Below are 23308 nucleotides of genomic sequence, written 5' to 3' on the forward strand. Positions count from 1 at the left end.
ATTTTTCTTCTTCTGCTCCCGTTGCTGAGGAAATCTGGTGCTTTGGTCCGGACCGTGGTTTGAGCCCCCAGGCAGGTGTAAAAGCACCCTCAGAAACAGTTTCATTCCAGAAGCTGTAAGACTCCTAAACTCCTCCTAAACAACACACTGCCCTGTCACTTTACAAGGACAAATTACTGTTTACAACACTGTCACCTTAAACTGCACTGAGACACTTTATGCTCTTAATTCACACTATTATATATTATAGCAAACTTGCACTCGGAACTTTATGTTGCTCTGTATTTTGTGTTTCTATCTTGATGTCTATTTTGTTCTATTCTATTTTATTGTGTTCTATTTTTATTTTATCTATATTTATCTATGTTAACAATTGCTCCTGGCCGCTGTTACACCGCCGCTCGCGCTCTGCACCTGGGCCGCTGCTGCACCGCCGCTCGGGCAGCAGCAGACACCGCCTCTCGCGCTCTGCACCTGGGCCGCTGCTGCACCGCTGCTCGCACCTGGACCGGCTGAGGGCCGCTGTTACATCGCCGCGGTTACAAGGCCACCAACCCAGCTGTGTGTCTCCCAGATGGCAGATCCAGAGTGGTGCCCACCCTCTCTGCATAACCCCTCCCAAGGGAGATGCCCCACCCCTGTCATCCTCGCACACAGGAGAACAGAAACATGCCTACAGGCAGCCCCAAAAGCCAGGGAGATCGGCGTCCTCAGTTCGCGCCCGAACATAAGCAGAGCCGGCGTGAATCCCGTCGTCTCCTGCACAGCGGAGCAACAGGCCAGCAGCACTACCGGCAGGTGCCTGTCCCAGTGACGCTGGTTCTTGTCCGACACCATGGCCAACTGCGCCGCCAGCGTGCGGTTAAAACGTTCCACCAGTCCGTCACTCTGCGGATGAAGGGGCGTCGTCCTGGTCTTATGGATTCCCAGGATGCGGCAGACCTCCGCTATGACCTCCGACTCGAAATTTCTCCCCTGGTCGCTGTGCAGTTCTTCCGGAACCCCGAATCTGCAAAAGAACTCCCGCACCAGGATATCCGCAGTAGTGACCGCCCCTTGGTCCGGCACCGCGTAGGCCTCTGGCCACTTCGTGAAATAGTCCATCGCCACCAGAACAAAGCGATTTCCAGAGTCCGTCACCGGAAAGGGGCCCAGCACGTCCACGGCCACCCGCTCCATCGTGCTGCCGCACTGGTAAGGGTGAAGTGGGCTGCGGGGCGCCCTCGAGGGGCCCTTCTTGGCAGCGCACATGTCACAGCAGTGCACGAAGAGTTCCACGTCGGTTCTACACCCAGGCCAATAGAAGCGTTGCCTCAGGCGCTTCAGAGTCTTGGTGACACCAAAGTGTCCAGCCCCAGGTGACCCATGAACTCCCCGTAGGACCGATCCCCTAAGCGCCCGCGGTACCACCACCTGAAAAGCGCGCCGCCCATTCGCCGGATCCTCCCAGGTATGGCACAGCACGCCGTCGGACAAACTAAAACTAGCCCAGTTAGAGCGCAACGCCTTAGCAATCGGGCCCAGCGGCACCACCTCCCCCCACGACGGTGTGACGTTCGCACTGAGCGCGTGTACTGCCCACGATAATTTGCGATCCGCCCGTTGCGCATCGCGGAGCTGCTCTACGGACACCTGAGACACCCAGACAGCGCCAGTAACATCCCCGGAGATTGCAGCGCAGCGTGCGGTCTCAGCAGATTTCTCCTCAGCACGAGCACAATGTTTGCAGTCGGCGGCCACACACGGCCGGCGCGACAAAGCATCCGCGTTACTGTGGCCACGGCCCGGGCGGTGCACAACCTCAAAACGAAACTCCTGGAGTCTAGATAACCAGTGCGCGAGTTGGCCCTCGGGCTCGCGGAAACGCATGAGCCACTGTAGCGAGGCGTGGTCAGTGCGCAGCAGAAAGGGCACCCCATACACGTACGCTCGGAAAAGTTTAAGGCTTTCGACCACCGCAAGTAGTTCCCGGTGCGTTAGGCAATAGTTGCGCTCCGCCTTGTCCAGGCGGTGGCTATAGTACACTATTACGCGCTCAGAGCCGTCCTGAACCTGCGACAGGACTGCTCCGAGGCCGTGGTCGCTCGCATCAGTATCCACAATGAAACTCTCAGACACCTTCGGATACGCTAGAATCGGAGCATTGGACAGGTGGCTTTTTAGCTCCTCGAATGCCCGCCTCGTCAGACCAGCGGAATTTCACACTAGGCTTAGTCAGAGCATGAAGCGGCGCTGCCACGTCCGCGAACCCCCTAATAAACCGCCTGTAATACGAGGCGAGCCCCACGCAGCTGCGAACCATTTTTGCGTCTCGCGGTGTGGGCCAGTCACGGACCGCCTCCGTCTTTTTGGGATCGGTTTCCACGCCAGCACCGCTCACTACATGGCCCAGGAAGCTCACGCGCTGCCTTAGCAGATTACACTTTGCCGGATTGAGCTTCAGGTTAGTCGCCTGAATCGCACCGAGCACCATTTCAAGGTGAGACAGTGCGGAGTCGAAGTCGGTTCTGTGCGCCAAGACATCATCCAAATAAACGACGCAGCACGACCGCGGAACCCACCATAAAACACGCTCCATAAGACGCTCAAAAGTAGCCGACGAGTTACACAATCCGAACGGAAGCACCGTGAAATGCCATAGGGCTGAGCCGAGCGAGAAAGCGGTTTTCTCCCTATCCCAACACTATGTGTGAGTCCATGCTGACATTGAATGGAAAGATTGATTATCTGGAGGGTCAGTCAAGAAGAAATAATATAGTAGTAGAGGGCATTTCTGAATCTCCAAATGAGAACTGGGCAGAAACAGAAGACAAAGTAAAGAAACTGATGGCAGAAAAGCTAAACATGGACAGCACTAAGATTGAAATTGAAAGAGCTCATCGCACAGGAAAAACAGCAAATAACATGTCTAGATCACGTCCTATAGTGGTAAAATTTCTAAGATACAAGGACAAATCAACTGCTTTAGTAAATTCCAAAAACCTAAAAGGAAGCAACATATACATCAGCGAGGACTACACAGAAGCCGTCCGGCAAAAAAGGAAAGAACTAATTCCAGCCATGAAAGCTGCAAGAGAGAGAGGTGAAGTGGCATATCTAAGATATGATAGACTTGTAATCCATCCAGTCCCCTCTAAAAAAGGAAACGATGAAAAAAAAGAACATAGAACAAGAGGTACACGCACAAGAACATAAACATAATGGGTATAAATATGGATAAAAGTAGACTAGTAACATGATGTTATGTAAAACAAGCATGAAAATAAACATATAATGCTTTTAAACAACCAAAAGGTGGACTAAACATAGCACACCTTAACATATGTAGTTTAAGAAATAAAGTGCATGAATTATCAGAAATATTGGATAGATATGATATACATGTTTTAGCAGTATCAAAAATCACACCTAGACAGTACTTTTGATAATGGGGAATTGGCAATACAAGGCTTTAATATTTATAGAAAAGACAGAAACAAATATGGAGGTGGAGTTGCAGTCTACATCAGAACACATATCGCTGTAAAACTCAGAACTGATTTGTCTTTTAGGGAAGTAGAAGCCTTATGGTTGGAAATTCAACTACCACATATACAACCTGTGCTTGTTGGATGCTGCTACAGACCACCTAGTGCTGGGAGTAGGTACTTAAGTACGATGGGAGATATGTTAGATAGAGCATCAGACGGAAGAAGGGAAATATATTTTCTTGGTGATATAAACATTGACTGGCTGTCAATGTCTTGTCCAGTTAAAAAGAGGTGGTTAAACACATTAAAAACATGTGATATAAAACAAGTTGTAAATGTACCAACAAGAACAGTTATAAATAGGATGGGAATAAAAACCTCTACAAAAAATCAGTTTTCAGATGCCATATCAGTACCAGTTGGCTGTAGTGATCACAACTTAGTGGCAATAACCAGGAAAACCAAAGTTCCAAAAGCAGCACCACAAGTGATTAAAAAGCGTAGATACAGACAATTCATATTAGACGGTTTCATCAAAGACATAGAAGCCATATGCTGGACTCAAGTCTATAAGTAGAAAAACCCAGATGCAGCACTTGATACATTTATGAAATTGTTCATGCCAGTAGTAGAGAAACATGCACCACTAAAAAAGTCCACAGTGAAGAACATAAAGGCCCCATGGATAGATGAAGAATTAAAAAACATCATAGTCCAAAGAAATAAGGCAAAAAAGGAAGCTGTTAAAGATGGATGTACTAATTTATGGAAGGAATATTGTAAAATGAGAAATTATGTGTGTAAACTTAATAGGAAAAAGAAAAAGGAATATTATAAAGATAGGATTGGGGTTTCACTCAACAATGGAAAGGAACTGTGGAAGACCGTGAATAGTATTTTGGGTAGGAAGGGAAATTTGGCGCCATTTTCTATTGAGGTAGAGGGATCATTTATAACAAAACCTGAATCAATTGCTACTTATTTTAATGACTATTTTATTAAAAAGACACAAATCCTTCAAAGTAAGATGAGCAAATTAAATGGCGAACAGTCATGTAGAAGGATAAGGGAGTTAATTATGAAGGAGAAAAATTGTCAATTTAAAAACGGAAAAGTAAGCGAGGAAGAGGTGAAAAAACTCATTAGTACGATACAAAATGAAAGAACTTTTGGAATTGATAATTTAGAGGGGAAAATTTTAAAAATGGCAATAAAATACATAACTAAACCAGTTTGCTATATTTTTAATTTAAGTATACAGAAGGGTATATACCCATCATTGTGGAAGGAAGCAAAAGTGATTCCTCTACCTAAAGACAGCAAAGGTTCATTAAATGGACCCAACAGCAGACCTATACGTTTACTACCAGTCTTGGGCAAATTATTAGAGAAGGTAATGACATCTAGGGTTCAAAATTACTTATGTGAGAACAACCTATTAACTAACTCTCAGCATGCTTATAGAAGAGGACATTCAACAGCCACTGCATTAATTCAGATGAACGATGATTGGCTAAAAGAACTGGAAGGAAGAAAATTAGTCGGAGCAGTTCTTTTAGATCTAAGTGCTGCTTTTGATGTGTTGAATCACGATTTGCTATTAAAAAAACTAGCCTGTTATGGGATAAATCCAACTGTAATAGCATGGTTTAAAAGCTATCTTTCGGATAGGAGTCAGAGGGTTTACTACAATGGAAGTTTGTCTGAGAGTAAAAATGTAAATCTGGGAGTACCACAAGGAAGTTGTCTTGGGCCATTATTATTTTCGATATACATAAATGACTTGCCTTTAGTATTGAATGAAGCCAGGCTACAGATGTATGCAGATGATACTACTCTTTATGCATCAGCTACCACAGTTAATGATCTTTATAATAGGTTGAATAAAGAACTAAAATCAGTAACAAGATGAATCAGTGAAAATCAACTAATACTAAATATACCAAAAACAAAAAAACATTATATTTGGGCATAAATCTGTTGGAGAAGCAAAGTTAAATTTAAAAATACATGGAGAAACAATCGAACAAGTTCAAGATGTTAAATTATTAGGAGTTATAATAGACAATAAACTATCATGGGGAAAACAAATTGAGAACATTGTAACAAAAATGGGAAGAACTGTATCAGTAATAAGAAGATGTGCACAATTTTTTTACAAAGAAAACATTAAAAATAGTCATACAATCCTTAGTTTTATCCAACCTAGATTACTGTGCAGCAGTGTGGTTAAATGCAGCAAAAAAACATTTAACAAAATTACAGATAATGCAGAATAAGGCAGCAAGAATGGCTTTATTGTCTCCATACAGAACAAACATAAACAAAATGCACAAGGAGCTAAAGTGGCTGAAGGTTGAAGATAGGTTTAAAACTAACCTTGTGGGACTCATAAAGAACACTATTGATCTAAACTATCCAGTGGGCCTTTATGATCAATTACAAAAAATAACACAGAGAGAAACTAATCTTACCAGATACTCAACAAAAAATTACTTTAAACCACCAAGAGCTAAAACCAATTACATGTGTAAAACAGTAATTTACAGAGCCATTAAAGAGTGGAACTGCTTACCTGATTCACTACTGAACGCTAATAGCAAAACAAGGTTCAAAAAACGAATTAAAAAACATTATCTAAAAGACATGGACGATATATGAATGTGGCAGAGAGGAGTAATTTTGATAATGCACGACTACGCCACCCAGAGGTGATTTCACCTCTAGGAAAAGAGGGCTGGCACTTAAGGCCTAAGAGAGAATAAGACACCCAGGTTCGACACACTCGGAGGCCAGAGACGGGGTACCATCAGTTAAGGAAAATTTATTGACAATTATTTTAAAACATATTTCCACACACACACAGGGCAGACCAGAAACTCCCCTCTTGGACAACAGTATAAAAACTAGAAATAGTAGAATTTACTTTACTAAAAACAAATTTAGGGAGGAACTGGGCTGAGGGCTTACCACGGCAGAAGAAAGTACAGGAAGAGGAAATAGTCAACACTACAAACCACACATTTCAACACCCAGCGTGCTCTACACTACAGGAAAGGTGAACAGCATTCCACATCCCCGAACCCGCCGCTTTGGCCCACAGCTCCGGTCCAACTAAGAGACACAAAGAAAAAAAACAATTATAAAAAGCTACCAGCGGTGAAGGGAGAGAGACCAATTACAATTGCTCGAAATGTACTTATCTTTTTATGGGCCCTGGTCTCTTACAACCTCACCTTATACCACTCCAACACTAAAAAGACAAACACACAGCCAAGAAGGGAATTCCACAACCACTGTTCTTGTTTTTGTTAATTCAAAAAAACACAGAAACAAACTTAAACTTTGTTAAAGTAAATGGACAAATGAAAGTTCAATCTGGCAAAATAAATTAAATCAGAAGCAAACTCAGCAAAAAAATTAAATAAACAAAGGTTAGGTCAAAAAGCAACTCCACACAATAAATCAGAAATAGACCAAAAAGAAATCAAAAGCAAACCCAAATTAGTAAATCATGAATAAACCCGAAATTAAGTCAAAGCAAATCCCAAATTAATAAGCCAGAATAAACCTCAAAGGTCCAAAACAGCAAATCAGAAATAAAGCAAAAATATTAATTTAATCCAATAAAAAAAACTCCACAAAATAAATCAGAAATAAATCAAAAAGAAATCAATCAAAAGCAAACCCAAATTAATAAATCAGGAATAAACCTGAAATTAAGTCAAAGCAAATCCCAAATTAATAAGCCAGAATAAACCTCAAAGGTCCAAACCAGCAAATCAAAAATAAAGCAGAAATATAATTTTAATCCAATAAAGAAAAAAAATACATAAGAATAAACTCCAGCAAATCTTAACTCAAAATAAAGACAAAAGAAAATCAATACAACAAAATATCAAAATAACTAAAGGCAAATCAAAGCTGATTTAACAAATGAAATGAAGAAAAGCAAGACAAAAACTCAAAATAACTAGGAGCAAATGAAAATTAATGAAACAAAACTAAATAAACTCAGGCAAAACAGCAGCACTGTGGGGAGGCTGGAATCAGTCAGCACAATCTGGACACTAAAACCAGTATAGAGCATCAGTTTCTCCCAGCAGCTATAGCAGACAATGACCACAGCACACAGCAGCAGGTAATGGCTAGGGCAAACAGCAGCTCCAGCAGAACAATGGCTACAGCAAAGCAGCACAGTCACCATCACTAACCCCCAACCCAAGAAATAAAAGTTAGCTAAACGCCATATACACAGCCAAAACATACACAAAGAGGAGCAGGCATACCTTAGTGAAAGTGAAACTGCACTGACACAGTCAGAGACACACAGCCGCGCTGGACTGGCAATAACACCACGAGCCCGCAACTACAAGCGAATAAAGAGAGTTAATAATTAAGCCAAACTGTCATATTATGCCATAATACTGTAACCAGATACCTGAAACTCTTGAGAAGTAACCCAAACAATCGCGCTAAACTCCACGCTGAACGCTGCCGGCACGGAAGTCAGAGCCCGGAGCAATGAGGAGGGGGAACAGGAAGTGCACCATGAATAGTCATCCCCTACCCATATATAGAGTACAAAGGGGCCGCCCAGTAATTTAAAGCAGCCACACAGCTTCACCAGCAGTATAGGTGGGGTAACAAACCCAACCTGCTACAATCTACCCCCCCATTTTGCATCGTCGCCCCGACGATGAACCAAACTAAGGGGGCCAACACCAAGGCCTAAAAAGAGCCGACTGCGTATTGACTAACCCTGATGGTTCATCTACCCCGTTATCTACACTACCAGCGGAACGCGGAAGGCGGTGAATATTAGAATGCTGGCCAGCTGTAGCACGTGCCGTGCGACGCACAGAGGACAGACCAGAGCAGGGTTGCCCTGTTAAAAACAAGGACGAATCCGAGGGCTGACGCCCTCCTTGTACGGTAGTGGCATCTAAAATCCCCTCCTGTGCTGGTTGCACTGTAGGAGGCACAGTGGTACCAGAACCGCTTGGTACAGCTACCTCCGGGGAAATAGTCTCTGATACCAACAGCCATAGATCACAATCGCTGGAGGTGTCCACAGGTGCTACTGGAACTGGTGGAGGGGAATCCCTAGGAGGAAGAAGAGGGCCTTGAACCTGTACTTGAGCCTTCAACATATTACGATGCACATGCTTGATCTTACCTAGGTCACTTACCGGGGCAACTGTATAAACAGCTCCTTCCCCAGGAGGGGTTCTCAGCACCTGATGGACTACCGAGCTCCAAACATCTTGGATCTTGTGGCGTCCCCGGGCACTATGGTCCCGGAGATAAACCAACTGACCCTCCTGTAGGGGGACCTCCCTAACTCGCTGATCATGCCGTTCCTTCCGGCGACCAGCAGCTACAAGCAACCGGTCACGAGCCCCTTCAAATGCCAATCTAAGCCTGGCCTGATGCTCAATCACCCAGTCTTGGACCTCCCCTGGTACCGGTTCCTGTACCTGACCTAGCAGGAAATCTACAGGGAGTCTAGGTTCCTGGCCAAACATTAGATAATAAGGAGACTCTCCAGTGCCCTGATGAGGAGTGGTGTTATAACAAAAAATGACCTGTGGCAAGTTGGATGCCCAGTCCTGCTTCCGGGAAGTTGGCAAAGTACGTAGAAGGTTGTGAAGTGTTCTATTGAAGCGCTCACACTGCCCATTACCAGCAGGATGATATGGGGTGGTCCGAGATCTTTCCACCCCATATAAATGGCAAAACTGCTGTATGAGAGCGCTCTCAAAGCTTCTACCCTGATCAGAGTGGATACGACCAGGGACGCCAAATTTATAAAACCATTCCCTCAGCAGAACCTGGGCCACTGTTGAAGCTCGCTGATCCCGAGTGGGGACTGCTATGGTGTATTTACTGAACACATCAGTCATTACAAGAACGTTTTCTAACCCATTACGGGATGGCTCCAACACAGTGAAGTCAATAGCCACAATCTCATTTGGCCTAGATGCCAGCAAATGGCCCATAAAACTATGGGGTACCGGTCCTGCGTCTTTGGCAACCTGACAACGCTCACACTCTCGGCACCACTGTTTGATGTCGGCGAACATCCCTGGCCAATAGCAACGCTGCCTTACCAGTTCAGAAGTTCGCTCAATACCCTGGTGGCCATGATCCTGGTGCAATTGTTTCAGTACCTCTGGCTTAAGAACTGCGGGTAGGAGGAGCTGGAAACTCTCCTCACCCCCGTCTGGCCGAAACACCCGGCGGTATAACACCCCGTCTCTTTCCACCAACCGGTCCCATTGGCGCAGCAGTGCCATGGCCGGTCTCGAGACCTGACGTTTTTCTGCAGAAGTGGGCTGAACCTGCTTCCGCCAAAACACCAAAACCTCTCTAAGGAGAGGATCTGCATCCTGCAAAGAATGGATGTCAACGGGTGAACTGCCTGGAAGCACAGAAACTAAAGCCTGGGTTGCGGGGACCACTGGGGAGGCCTGTTGGACTAGCTCCGGAACTGGGGTACCTGGTACATACTCTGTCACACTGGGACCTAACTGATACTGGCGAGACAGCGCATCTGCATTTTTATTACTACGGCCAGAACGATACTTTATTTCAAAGTCAAAAGCCGCCAGCTGTGCAGCCCATCGATGCTCCATTGCCCCCAGTTTTGCTGACTGGAGATAGCTCAGTGGATTGTTATCCGTATATACCACACACTTGTGTCCCAAGAGGTATTCACGGAACTTTTCTGTCATGGCCCATTTAAGGGCCAGAAATTCCAACTTCATGGAACTATAATTATCCATGTTGCGCTCAGGAGGCCGAAGACCTCGACTGGCATAGGCTACAGGCCGAACAGCACCGTCATGTTCTTGAGAGAGGACAGCCCCGAGACCACTGTAACTTGCATCAATCTCCAAAATAAAAGGGAGCGAAAAATCTGCATAGGCCAAGACTGGCGCGGAAACCAACCTTGCCTTCAAAGCCTCAAAACTCTGCTCACACTGAGCAGTCCAGGCCATCCCCAGAGCCTGTCCTGAACCCTTCTTGGTCTTGCTGCCCACAAGTGCAGCCACCAACTTATGCAGGGGCCCTGCTAGTTGAGCAAAACCCTCTACAAAACGCCTGTAGTAACTGGCAAATCCAAGAAAGGATCGCAGCTCTGATACCGTACGAGGACGCTGCCACTGTGCTACCGCCTCGATCTTAGCTGGATCAGTGGAGACACCCTTATTGGAGATCACATGCCCCAAATAGCCAACTTCCTGTTTGAAGAACACACATTTACTCAACTTGGCTTTCAGACCCTCCTTTTGAAGGCGTCCAAGTACCACTTCCAGTCGTTGAAGGTGCTGTGAAACAGAAGATGAGAAAACAATAATATCATCAAGGTAAAGGAGAAGTGACTGATACTGTTGATCCCCGAACATGCGCTGCATCAACCGCTGGAACGTACTTGGAGCATTGCAAAGTCCAAATGGCATCCTATTCCATTCGAAGAGGCCAAATGGTGTACAAAAAGCAGTTTTTGGCTTGTCTTGTTCAGCCACTGGAACCTGGTTATACCCACTGGCCAGATCTAAAGTAGAGAACCAGCGGGCTCCAGAAAGTGCATCCAGGCTTTCCTCAATGCGAGGCAGAGGGAAGGCATCTTTGCGTGTCTTGCTATTAAGCAACCGGTAATCCACACACATGCGCAGACTTCCATCTTTTTTTTTTACAAGAACGATTGGAGAGGCATAAGGACTACTACTCTCCCTTACTACCTGGGCCTCTAGAAGCTGGTCAATGTGAGCTTTCACCAGTTCATAGTCTGATGGAGGAATGCGTCTATGCCTCTGCCGTACTGGAATATTATCCAACAAAGGAATCTCATGTTCTATGAGGTTTGTACAGCCCAAGTCACCATCATGGGCTGAGAAGACTGAATTATACTTCTGTAGGAGGGACCTAACCACTCCCTGTTCTTGATTTGTCAAAGCTGACAAATCTACAGCCTCTACTCCGTTTGGTGCAGAGCTAGCAACTACCTGGGAGGATACAGTGGCAGTGGTGGACCGGACCTCAGTAATGCCTGTAGGTAAACTTACGACCTGTACCATGCTTAGAGAGCCAAGATGAGTATGTGGATGAAGAAAGACTTCTGCAATTCCGACATTAACTATCGGGACATAGACTGTGCCTCTATTGACCTGAACAAGACAGGGCGAAGCCAAGAGGCCTGCTGGCAGACCCACCTCCAATGGCTCAAAGAAAGCAGAACGCCCCAATGGTAATTCAGCACAAGTGCTGGCAACTAATTTCATCACGCCACCAGGTATACGCACTGCCCGGGTTCCTCTAACCTTAACGGTACCCATTGGGTCTCTAGGCACTTGGGCTGCAGACTGGTGGCACTGCTGCAAAGCTGCAACAACCGGGCTGGGAGCATGCGCCACTGAGGGCAACTGAAAAAAAGAAGAGCCATGTAACCCAAACAGTTCGTGGTAACATCGGCTAATAATATTCATCCCCAAAACACCAGGGACTGTAGAAGAAGCACCAGGGGGATCCTTCACAACCAGAATCCCACAACGAGGCATCACTTTATTGCACAGCAAAACCTCCAGCTCCAAATAACCTATATAAGGGATGTCAAGCCCGTTTGCTGCACGCAGCTGTAACCAGTGACAGGACTGAAGACGGTCATGGCCCCAAGGTTCAAACTGCTGCAAAAAGAAGCTCTCAGTCACGGTAGATACCATAGAACCAGTATCTAATAAGCAGGAAACAATAACACCACCAATTGAAACATCAATGACTGGACAGGATGATATTAATCTAGACACATTACCTGCCCTGGAGCCTAAAAATGCCCCCTCTGAACTGTGGCTCTGCAGCTCAGTGGGCTTCAGTTTTCCGGCTGAGACGGGCGAGATGGTTGGGCTGCATTCTGAGGCAGAGCCCTAGGAGGGGGACAAACACGTTCCCCGTCACACTCCCTCGCAAAGTGACCTGGCTGTTGGCATCGTCGACAAACTATGCGCCCCTGATAAGGACGACTAGGTCCAGAGGAAGTCTGCAGAGAAGCAACAGTTCGTGTTAACTGGTTAAGCTGCTCTTGCTGACGCTTCAGCATATCCTTCAACTCCCCTAATTCTGCTGGCTGAGAGCCCACTGAAGGGACTGGGCAGGAACTTCCCTGTACCCCATACTGCAACCCATAAGCTGACGGTAGGGAAAAACTACGTCCCCGAGCACCTCCTGGTAACCCCTCCCTCTCCCAGCGAAGCGCTTCCCCACGTACCTCCAACAGTGTAGCGGTAGGCTGCCGACGGACAAGCTGCTTTAACTCTCTTCGAAGAGCACCATCTATCACATGCTCTATGAACTGGTCCCTAAGTAAAACCTCCCCATTAAGCATTCCCTCAGGGGCATGCTGCTTAACTGACTCCATTATAGCCATTAAAGCCAAAGAAAACTCCTGCAATGTTTCTCCTTCCTGTTGCTTTCTGGAAAAAAATGCCTGCTGCAAGGTCACATAAGATTGGGAGCAACCATAAAGGTCTCTTAAAATGGCAAAAATTCTATCTGGGTCTCCTCTCTCTGCACTAGGGCGGTACTTTATCTCTTCCCTGGCTTCCCCTTCTAAATGATCAAAGATAAAGAAAGCTTGATCAACTGCAGAAAGGTGACGGACCCGCATACAAACCTGTACCTCCTCAATCCATTCCACTATACCTATTCCTGTTCTGCCATTAAATAAGGGACACTTACGGTCTCGTGGAATTACCACAAGACGTTCTGTAACAGCACTAGCAGCAGCAGATGGGACATTACTTACCACAACAGGAACAGCTGGAACAGTGCCTATAGCAGAGCTAGTTGGAGCAGCAGCCCTTTCCTGAAGCAGCCGCTCATTGTCAGCCTTAAGCTGCAACACTAGATCTCTAAGCTGCTGCATCTCCTCCTCCATCCCCACAAAGGGCAAGCTGCACAAAACTCAATGAAACAAGCACTCCAATTAAACAAACCTCTTAAACAAATGCTGCTGTTTTGCCTATTATTTAATCTAAAAATATCTAGTCACTAAAGGACCACACGTCTCTGGCTCTCAAAAGTGATCCTGCCGACTACGCCAAAATGTGGCAGAGAGGAGTAATTTTGATAATGCACGACTACGCCACCCAGAGGTGATTTCACCTCTAGGAAAAGAGGGCTGGCACTTAAGGCCTAAGAGAGAATAAGACACCCAGGTTCGACACACTCGGAGGCCAGAGACGGGGTACCATCAGTTAAGGAAAATTTATTGACAATTATTTTAAAACATATTTCCACACACACACAGGGCAGACCAGAAACTCCCCTCTTGGACAACAGTATAAAAACTAGAAATAGTAGAATTTACTTTACTAAAAACAAATTTAGGGAGGAACTGGGCTGAGGGCTTACCACGGCAGAAGAAAGTACAGGAAGAGGAAATAGTCAACACTACAAACCACACATTTCAACACCCAGCGTGCTCTACACTACAGGAAAGGTGAACAGCATTCCACATCCCCGAACCCGCCGCTTTGGCCCACAGCTCCGGTCCAACTAAGAGACACAAAGAAAAAAAACAATTATAAAAAGCTACCAGCGGTGAAGGGAGAGAGACCAATTACAATTGCTCGAAATGTACTTATCTTTTTATGGGCCCTGGTCTCTTACAACCTCACCTTATACCACTCCAACACTAAAAAGACAAACACACAGCCAAGAAGGGAATTCCACAACCACTGTTCTTGTTTTTGTTAATTCAAAAAAACACAGAAACAAACTTAAACTTTGTTAAAGTAAATGGACAAATGAAAGTTCAATCTGGCAAAATAAATTAAATCAGAAGCAAACTCAGCAAAAAAATTAAATAAACAAAGGTTAGGTCAAAAAGCAACTCCACACAATAAATCAGAAATAGACCAAAAAGAAATCAAAAGCAAACCCAAATTAGTAAATCATGAATAAACCCGAAATTAAGTCAAAGCAAATCCCAAATTAATAAGCCAGAATAAACCTCAAAGGTCCAAAACAGCAAATCAGAAATAAAGCAAAAATATTAATTTAATCCAATAAAAAAACTCCACAAAATAAATCAGAAATAAATCAAAAAGAAATCAATCAAAAGCAAACCCAAATTAATAAATCAGGAATAAACCTGAAATTAAGTCAAAGCAAATCCCAAATTAATAAGCCAGAATAAACCTCAAAGGTCCAAACCAGCAAATCAAAAATAAAGCAGAAATATAATTTTAATCCAATAAAGAAAAAAAATACATAAGAATAAACTCCAGCAAATCTTAACTCAAAATAAAGACAAAAGAAAATCAATACAACAAAATATCAAAATAACTAAAGGCAAATCAAAGCTGATTTAACAAATGAAATGAAGAAAAGCAAGACAAAAACTCAAAATAACTAGGAGCAAATGAAAATTAATGAAACAAAACTAAATAAACTCAGGCAAAACAGCAGCACTGTGGGGAGGCTGGAATCAGTCAGCACAATCTGGACACTAAAACCGAACAGGAAGTGCACCATGAATAGTCATCCCCTACCCATATATAGAGTACAAAGGGGCCGCCCAGTAATTTAAAGCAGCCACACAGCTTCACCAGCAGTATAGGTGGGGTAACAAACCCAACCTGCTACATGAATATCCGTCCAAATGTGAACTATAAGGGATAGATTTAAAATAGCAATTATCAGTCATATCAGTTATTTATTTTCTTAAAAAGTTTCTTAATCCTACTATTATTATTTTGTGTATGTATTGTCTATGAAATTGTGTACACCTAGTATACAAATATATGTTGTACTCGTCTTTCTTTTTGTTTTGATTGCTTATTGTGTTGTAAAATTGATTTATTAGTATAGAACTTTTTTTGTTATGTGTATTTAACTATAACGTGTGATTTATATTTATGTGTGAGATGTGAGTTGGACCTCAGGAAGAATAGTTGCTATTGCAATAGCAGCTAATGAGGATCCAAATAAAACAATAAAACAATAAAACAATAAAACAATGAGATCACAATTTCGTTCCACCTCGTGTACCACATGTGATACGAATGACAATAAAATCTCCTTGAATCCTTATAAACACTCTTGCTGTTAGGTTGAAGGGTGGATAAGCCTCTCCACTGACAAGCTATATAATTTAATGAAAGAACCACTGCTCGTTTAATACAGTCGTTCATGCTCTCTCTCCTGGTCTAAATAAAGTATGCTTCACTGGACTATGGTCTGGCCTTGTCACCCTGGTGAGAGTGATTTGGGTCTAATCTTTGCAGTAACATGCTGCTTATTTATTTCAGTGAAACAGTGGTGTCAGATGTACTAGAACTCTGTGTGCACTTGTTTGATCAGATTCAGATTACTGATGATGTAATGGTGTGGGAAAACTTCATGCTCATTAAGACCAAACAATCATTGCTTGAAAACCACAAGTAACAAACGGCAGCACACCATCTTATCAGCAACAGTGATATAACTTAAATAAGTGTGTCAGAATGCATCAGATGCATGTTATTCCAAAGCACATGCCATGACATACCTGTCCTTTAGTCGCAGTAAACAGCGTTGAGCTGTTAAGAGCACAGAAGCTTGTCTAGCCGTCATAATGAAGTGGGCTAAATGAAGCTTCATTTAAACTCTAAACTGGAATCCACGTTCTTCAAGCAAATGAGTTAAAGAGAGCATAACTGTGTTAAAGCTAATGTGGTGTCATCTCCAAATGAAGGGCATAACTGCACCAGTGTCTACAGCCTTAACACTTCTTTTCATTCCGTGCCTCAAAATGCATTTTGCCAATGAGAAATTAAGCCATGATTAAGCCATGAAAGGAGAGAAAAGTGTTTTCAGTGTTCAAACACATAGACACACACAGCTTAAAGACTTTAAGCCCATAACATGAAGACATTCTAAGCTTGGTAGCTAATGCAGACATTGTTAGCAAGCCTGTTAGCAGCTGTGGACCTTGTGCTGTTGCTGACACTTGCTCTCTCAGCGGAAAATGCAGGACAAAATGACTCTACCGGCTGTTTTGGGTTGTTCTAGACATGTGTTCCTTCAGAAAAACACAGAAAATAGAGAATTACAGGTTAATACAAGCAGTGATGCTCGTTAACCACTTTTTTCAGTAATGAGTATTTGCAATCCAGTAATTAGACTCTTTGTTACATTTTTGTTATTTTTCTTAGTAAAAAGATTTATTTTTGCTTTCTTCTTGAGTCTCTCGGAGTGATGTCTGGCCTACGCAAAAATTTACTCTTTATTTTTTTTTTCCGACTTGTGTTTCTGCCATCAAGCTCTACGGTAAAATCTAAATTTCTCAAATCTAAATATATCACTTTCAATATCTGATATGTATTCATTTTTTTAAATAAAAAAATTTAAATATGGGTGTGTGAGATTTTCAAATCTCACATTGTGCTTATTTACATTTTACCGAGCGACCCCACTGCTGGAATTGGGGTTGTACTTCAGCTTAAGACTAATACCAAAAAAGCATAGTGCACACAGTTATTCGCTGGATCACGAGCCTTGCTGAATTCTGATATGCGTGTCAGCATGTGAGCTTCAGACGCTAAGCTTCACACACTTCAGTGTTTGAACTAGTTTAAGAGTGTCGCCTTCTTACAGCTTATTCCTAGAAACAGCACGAGAGGAACATTTAAAAACCTTAAAAACCTTAAAAAACCTCATTCCAGTTTTTATTTATATCTTTTCATCTTTCGTGTCTGTGAAGTGCTTCACAGGGTTTTTATGACTTAATGTTTTAAGGGGAGAGATCATGGGCCTATTTAGGTGTGCATGCAGTTCTTAAGTCTCATTGATAGTCGGAGTAACCATCCAAAAAATGTGTGGAGAAAAAAAAAAACACATTAAAAGGAGATATAGATGTGCAAGGAACCCACAGCTCCAGTAGGCATGTTGATAAGGCTCGTTCTGTTTAAGCAGTTCTTGGATCCAACACGCTGTGCTTGTCCCAACAGTACAGAACAGGAATCTGTATGTATCTGTGTGAAGTGATGATGTCACAGCAGATATCTTATCACTCTTCAAACAGCTGTTGTTTATTGTGTGACAAACTTTCATGGGCGGATGTCTAGACTAATCCTCCGATGATTAGTCAGTTTGGACGGCATTGTATTATGTCAATAACCCTACAGTAAGCGTGCCATTAAACAGGATCAGGGCACTGATCTGTGTCATTACTCTTATGCTCTTAGACAAGGTGATAAAATGTGGAACGGTGGAACTGCTGACGTGAATACGCTCCAGACATGTATGTCATTTCATAATTGAAGCACTTCATGTCTCTTATGCAGCCACCTGTCACTACTGTAAGTGTTAACCCCTCGTGTCCTGATCTGTAATGTGTAATATGGACCCACACCACAGATGTTCAGCCTTATATCTGCATTATATACATATTAGGTTCACAGTATTTACCAAATAATGTATTTACTGAATAGTCTTGAAGAGACCAGATTAATTTATTACGAATTGTAGATTTGAGCAGTGCCATAAATAAGAACCGTGTTTATAATAGAGATTTGTGGCTAAGGAACCATTTTTGTTTGTAAAGAACCTTCACTTGATAAGCTGGTGAAAGCTGGTGAAGGCCTATGATTCTTTTTGGAACCAAAACGGTTCTTCTATGACAGAAGATCTTAACCTTTTTCACTGTGCAGACCTGTTTTTCTATTATTTCTAATTGGATCCCTTTTTTCCCTAATTTAAAAAGCCAATTACTCCAAACACTCATTAGGAATTGCCTTATAACTTATATTATCCCAACAGTAAAGGGGTGAAGATATGCACATGCCTTTTCCGGTACGATATGTGAAGTAATTTTTTCACTGGGCAGCCTGCACACTCTGTGCTCTCTCGGACTCTGGCTGCTGATGGCAAGCAGCATGACCCGGGATTCAAACCGGCAATCCTTGGATCAATGTGTCAGCTCCTTAGCCTGCTGGACCACTCGAAGCCATGTGCATCTCTTTTTAGGATTTAAGCTTCTTTCTGCTAAAAAACATTTTATTTTTAAGCAAATAAGAGAAGGGCCTGATAAACTGAAAAGATAAAAATGTCTGGATAATGTAACCTTAAAGTTATAATAGAGTAATATGGATTATAACATTACCTAAATTGAGTTTTTTACTGTATACCTGTAACTCTACCTCTTCACAACTTTAAAACTGATGCTCTCAAACACGTTAAGAGAGCAAGAAATTTAAGGTCAGCACAGCTGTTAACTGAAAGCCATTCCAGGTGACTCTACCACGTAAAACTGACTGAGAAAATCCAGCCAAGATCTGCAAAGCTGTCATCTAAAAAAGAGGTGTCCACTTTGAAAAATATAAAATATAAAACATATTCTGGTCTGTATAACATTTTTTTTACTAAATAGTTCCGTAGGTTTTTTTTTTTATTATAGTTTGGATGACTTTAATATTAAGCTACAATGCAGAAAAGTTTAAAATAATTTAAAAAAATGTTTACCTGGTACTGTGTATTTTTAATCTGATACATATTTGCTATTATTTTAGAAGCCCCAAAAGCTTGCAACAGTTGTTTCTCTTCTAGAAATCTAGAAAACCCATACATGATCCAGTGCCCCTCCCAAACTACCCCACCCATTCTTCAGCATTTTTCAAATTTGAGCTAAGGTCAGACAAAATGTGGAGTTTGGAGTTTAGTTAACCTTTAATGCAATTCCTGAAAAGGTTCATAGGCTGCTATTGAGCCTCCTTATCTTGGTATGTCATAGTTTCGGACATATATTACAGAATCAACATCATATTACTTGCTATACAAAAAAACATAGGAAGTTACATTAGTGCTATGATTGATGCAAGCAATATACAGCATACAAAAGACAGGAAAAAAGAGGATGAGTGGCCCAGGAAAAATAGCAGAAGAGAAATGAAATGTGACCTTTGTTTGTTGCCTGTGTGAAACGTGGCACCAGACATGCAGTGCAGTGGTGAGGAGCGTAAATGCAGGCAATGCATTCCAGAAGTTTTCCTCATAATTTCCACTTGCCTTTTGTCAGCATTCAATTTAGCCCGGGTGTCCACTTGACATAGTGCTCCAGTGAAGCTTTATTCACAGTCTGTCTGTAGTAGAGGCGTGGGGTTAAATGTGTAAACTGATAGTAGAGTAACACTTCATCACAAACACACAGCTGGCAGTAAATATTACTGTGTGCTGCTAAATGATGAGATTTTTTCTTCCATCTTCTCGCTTGGACTGCACGGGTTGTCACTTATCAAATTGAGTCAGAATCAAGTGTGCAGTCACCGTATCTGATCTTTCTGGAAGGAAGAATGTGAGTGAGGTTTTGCAGAGCAGTGGATAGGTCCAAATGTTTGAGTTCCTCTGTATTGAGTTTTAAGCACTCATCACTCTTGACTACTGTCAACACTTTAGTGATGGTTGGGAATGAAATGTGAGCTGAGAGAAGTTTTGTAGCTCCACAGCTAAACACAACGTTCTCTGTCTAAATCTCACAGTGTCACCCTCAGGCCTGATGTTTGATGGTGAAGGTTTGGAAGCAAATACTGTGGTTTGGCTCTTTTATTCCATCTCTCTCTTTTTTTCTCTCTCTCTTTCCCTTACAGCAAATTGAATCAGGGATAAGTGTTTTGATTTTGATGCAGCAGAAGATGGCATAACATCTGTGTCCTCAAGGCAAGCTCTTGAGATGGCAACGGTATGTGGATGAGCATGGTCCTGCTGGAATAGTGCACAAGAGAGTGTGTTAACTAAATCACATCCACATTCATTACAGCAGGTCCTACACATACTATACATCCCACAGTGCAGCATTCTTTAGCTTCCATGGAACATGGCAAAAGCCATAGGACATGATACTAGTTCCTAGTCAGTTATTAATATATTTACCCTTTTTTACGAATTGGTAATAAACACATCTTATCTGGGCTGTAATGTTTATAAACTCAGTAAAATAAATATTTGAATAAGCAAATATAATCCTTAATTAAAAAAGTATTGGTATTAAGGTACCATCAGTCTTGACTCAAAGCTCACATTTTCAAAGCTCTCTGTCACGTCCTGGCCCTGTTCCCTGTTCCCTGTTCTGTGTCTGTCCTTACTGCTCTCCTATTTGTTTATCCTCTTATGTGCTCTGCTGTGTGTTCTTCCGTGTCTCCACCCCCATCTGGTGCCTTCACCTGTGTTTTATCTGTAGCTCCGCCCCCTTGTTAACTTCCCCCAGGGGTTCCCTGTTTCCTTTTCTGCCTTGTGTATATATTTATAGCCCTGTGTTTCTCGTACGATCTTTGCATCTGTTTCAGGTTGTGCTTACGTTTCTATTTGTACCCAGAATTCCTGTTTTTGGATTATATACATAAATAAATATTACTTGCATTTGCTCTCCGCATCCTCCCCTTGCTGCTGACACCTGACACTCTCCTTGATTTGTGATTTTACTATTGTTTATAGTTATCATATGTTAACATCTATTTACCAGCTTATTTGGCAAATTAATGTTTAGGTGTGTTATATCAGATGAGCTGACAACTGAATCTAATAAATCCACATGCTAAAAAGAAGAAATCTAGAGAAATCTATAATATAGAGGCTTTATTCATTAAACTAGCTCACAACATATCTATCACTTTCCTTAAAATGATAAATTCTTGTTACTTTCTACTGTATTTTAATTTACTGGCATCGTTTCTAATGTGACATGATATTTTACTAGCAAAATTTTGTTACTGTTGAGATAAATTGTGGTAAAGTGCCTAAAGATTTGCAGAGTTTAAGAGAATTTCCACTGAAGACAACAACACAATGGCAGTGAATGAGGATACTTTACTAAGTGAAGTAAACCAGAAGAATGCAAATGTGAAGCACATGAGTTAAAAGGCACTATTAAAAATGCCCCTATGCTAAAACGGTTGTTCTCAAATTACTCACAGACCAGCAGACCAGGCCAGTGGCTAATACCAGCAGAATTAAAAGCGTCTGGCTAGCTGCTCGCACATGAGCTCTGTGAAACATTTTCACCACTGTGTGTTTCAAATACCTTCTTTTTCAGTAGATTTTTTTTGAGTAGATCCAAGATATATTTCTTTGTTCACAGCTGCAGATAGTCATGGATGTGGATGGATCTGGTGCAACTTCACTGCACAACAAGGTGCCTGGCAATGAATTCCCTGATCAAAAAACAGTTGCAGTTGAATTCCTAATTTATTAAAGAGACAAAAATTTGGTTATGTTTTTTTCCTCAGTGTGTATTCTTGAGCAAATGTAATTTTGTTCTTCATAAAATGGATAAATTCGTTTTTTTTTAACAGAAGTACTTTTATTGCATAAATAGTATATACTGTACTTACATAAATATGTTTTTTGAGTACTTTTCATGTGGAATTGAGGTGTCAGCCTCTCATTGGGTGGGTATGTGGCCGTCAATACTTGGAGGGTTTTCATTGGTTGTTTTGCAATCATGTGCAATCATTTAAAAGCAGGAATGTTATACATTTTTGTCTTTTAACCCTTATGAAGGCTTGAGTGCCGATACACATTGGTTATTGTTGTCTCTCTAATAAATCGGAAATTCTCTAGTCAACAAGTGCTGCTGGCTTTTACCATTTTTTGAATAGTCATGGATGTGCCAGTTTGCAGGGAAGTAACTTTTTCCCCCCAATTTGGAAGACCAACTACATCCCAATGTCCTCCTGATTTTCAGCCCTTCCCCAACACTAGCTGGGTAAAGACTAAGAAATGCCTCCTCCGATACTTGATAGTAGATGTCAGCTACTGCCTCTTTTTAAACTGTCACTAATGCACCATCACCAAGTAGCCAGGATACTCGGAGAAAAGTACAGTAGCCCACCTCCAATCCATACCAACAGAGGTCTGTGCTGACCGACATTGCATTACATTAGAAGCACCATCTACCCACCTCATGAGAGCGAGGCCTGTTGAGCTCGCTGAGGCTCTGGCTGCCTTTGGTGAGCAGCATGACCCAAGATTGGAACCAGAGATCCACAGATCATAGCGGCAGCACCATAACATAACTGAGTCCACTAGACCACCTGGAGCCCTTAAAACAGTGTATTTTGTATATTTTGTTGTCGTTCTTTGCAAATAAATGCCACTTAGTTTGGATAGAGTGTGAAAAGAACACATGAAAACTATGGTAAAGAAAGGTATCTGACTTTTGATTCTTTGAAAAGATCAACAGGTTCTACGTCTAGACAGCTGTGCAGTAAGTGCTTACTCGCCCATTTTGTCACCATTTGACTGAAGGCTCTGAGGAATGAGGGGAACTCTGTTCTCTTGCACAATTACAGGGAGTCTCATATGACTCCTGCTTGTAGTTGGTTTCTGCCTAGTCAGAAATAGTTTCAAAGAAATCTCAAAAAAGCACTTGTGATTTCATCTCTTTGAAATTCAGTATTATAAAGAAAAGTGCTGTATAATCAGTTCTTTTTGAGTTTGTTTTTGCGTGTGGATGTTGTAGAGTTTATCAGATCTTTATCAGGATTATGATTAGTGCTATCTGTTTGATTTTCTGCACGTCTTTTTTTCTTCTGTATTTTTTGATCCATTTAAAACATTGTCAACATTTTTATTAGCATTAATCAAGCTCATAGAACATAATAGACAAAATAAAAATGTAATGTTTAAGATGAATAAAAATTATTGGAATCCTTTAACAAGTAATAACAGGAATTAACCCCAAACCCTGGGAAAGGGTTTTCTAGCCAAACTTGTCACCCTGTTAGGTGATTCACTTTGAAAAAATACCTGGCTTGCTCATGGTAACATATACCGGCAGTATCATTGCTCGTAAAATCAGG

At 42.3% G+C, this 23308-nt stretch overlaps 1 protein-coding gene across 1 annotated transcript; it reads right to left on the minus strand.

The window, feature by feature from the left end:
* Nucleotides 1-705: 705 nt before the first annotated feature.
* On the minus strand, nucleotides 706-12241 carry LOC125802533 (uncharacterized; the record flags this gene model as incomplete). Its single annotated transcript, XM_049480916.1, has 4 exons — nucleotides 8181-12241; nucleotides 6714-6723; nucleotides 6522-6584; nucleotides 706-1143 (listed from the first exon to the last, which is right to left on the minus strand). Coding segments are annotated over exons 1-4 (4527 nt in total), but the record flags the coding sequence as incomplete, so codon positions are not given.
* Between the last annotated feature and the right edge of the window lie 11067 nt (nucleotides 12242-23308).

Source organism: Astyanax mexicanus, chromosome 6 (assembly GCF_023375975.1).
Source record: "Astyanax mexicanus isolate ESR-SI-001 chromosome 6, AstMex3_surface, whole genome shotgun sequence".
NCBI lineage: Eukaryota > Metazoa > Chordata > Actinopteri > Characiformes > Acestrorhamphidae > Astyanax > Astyanax mexicanus.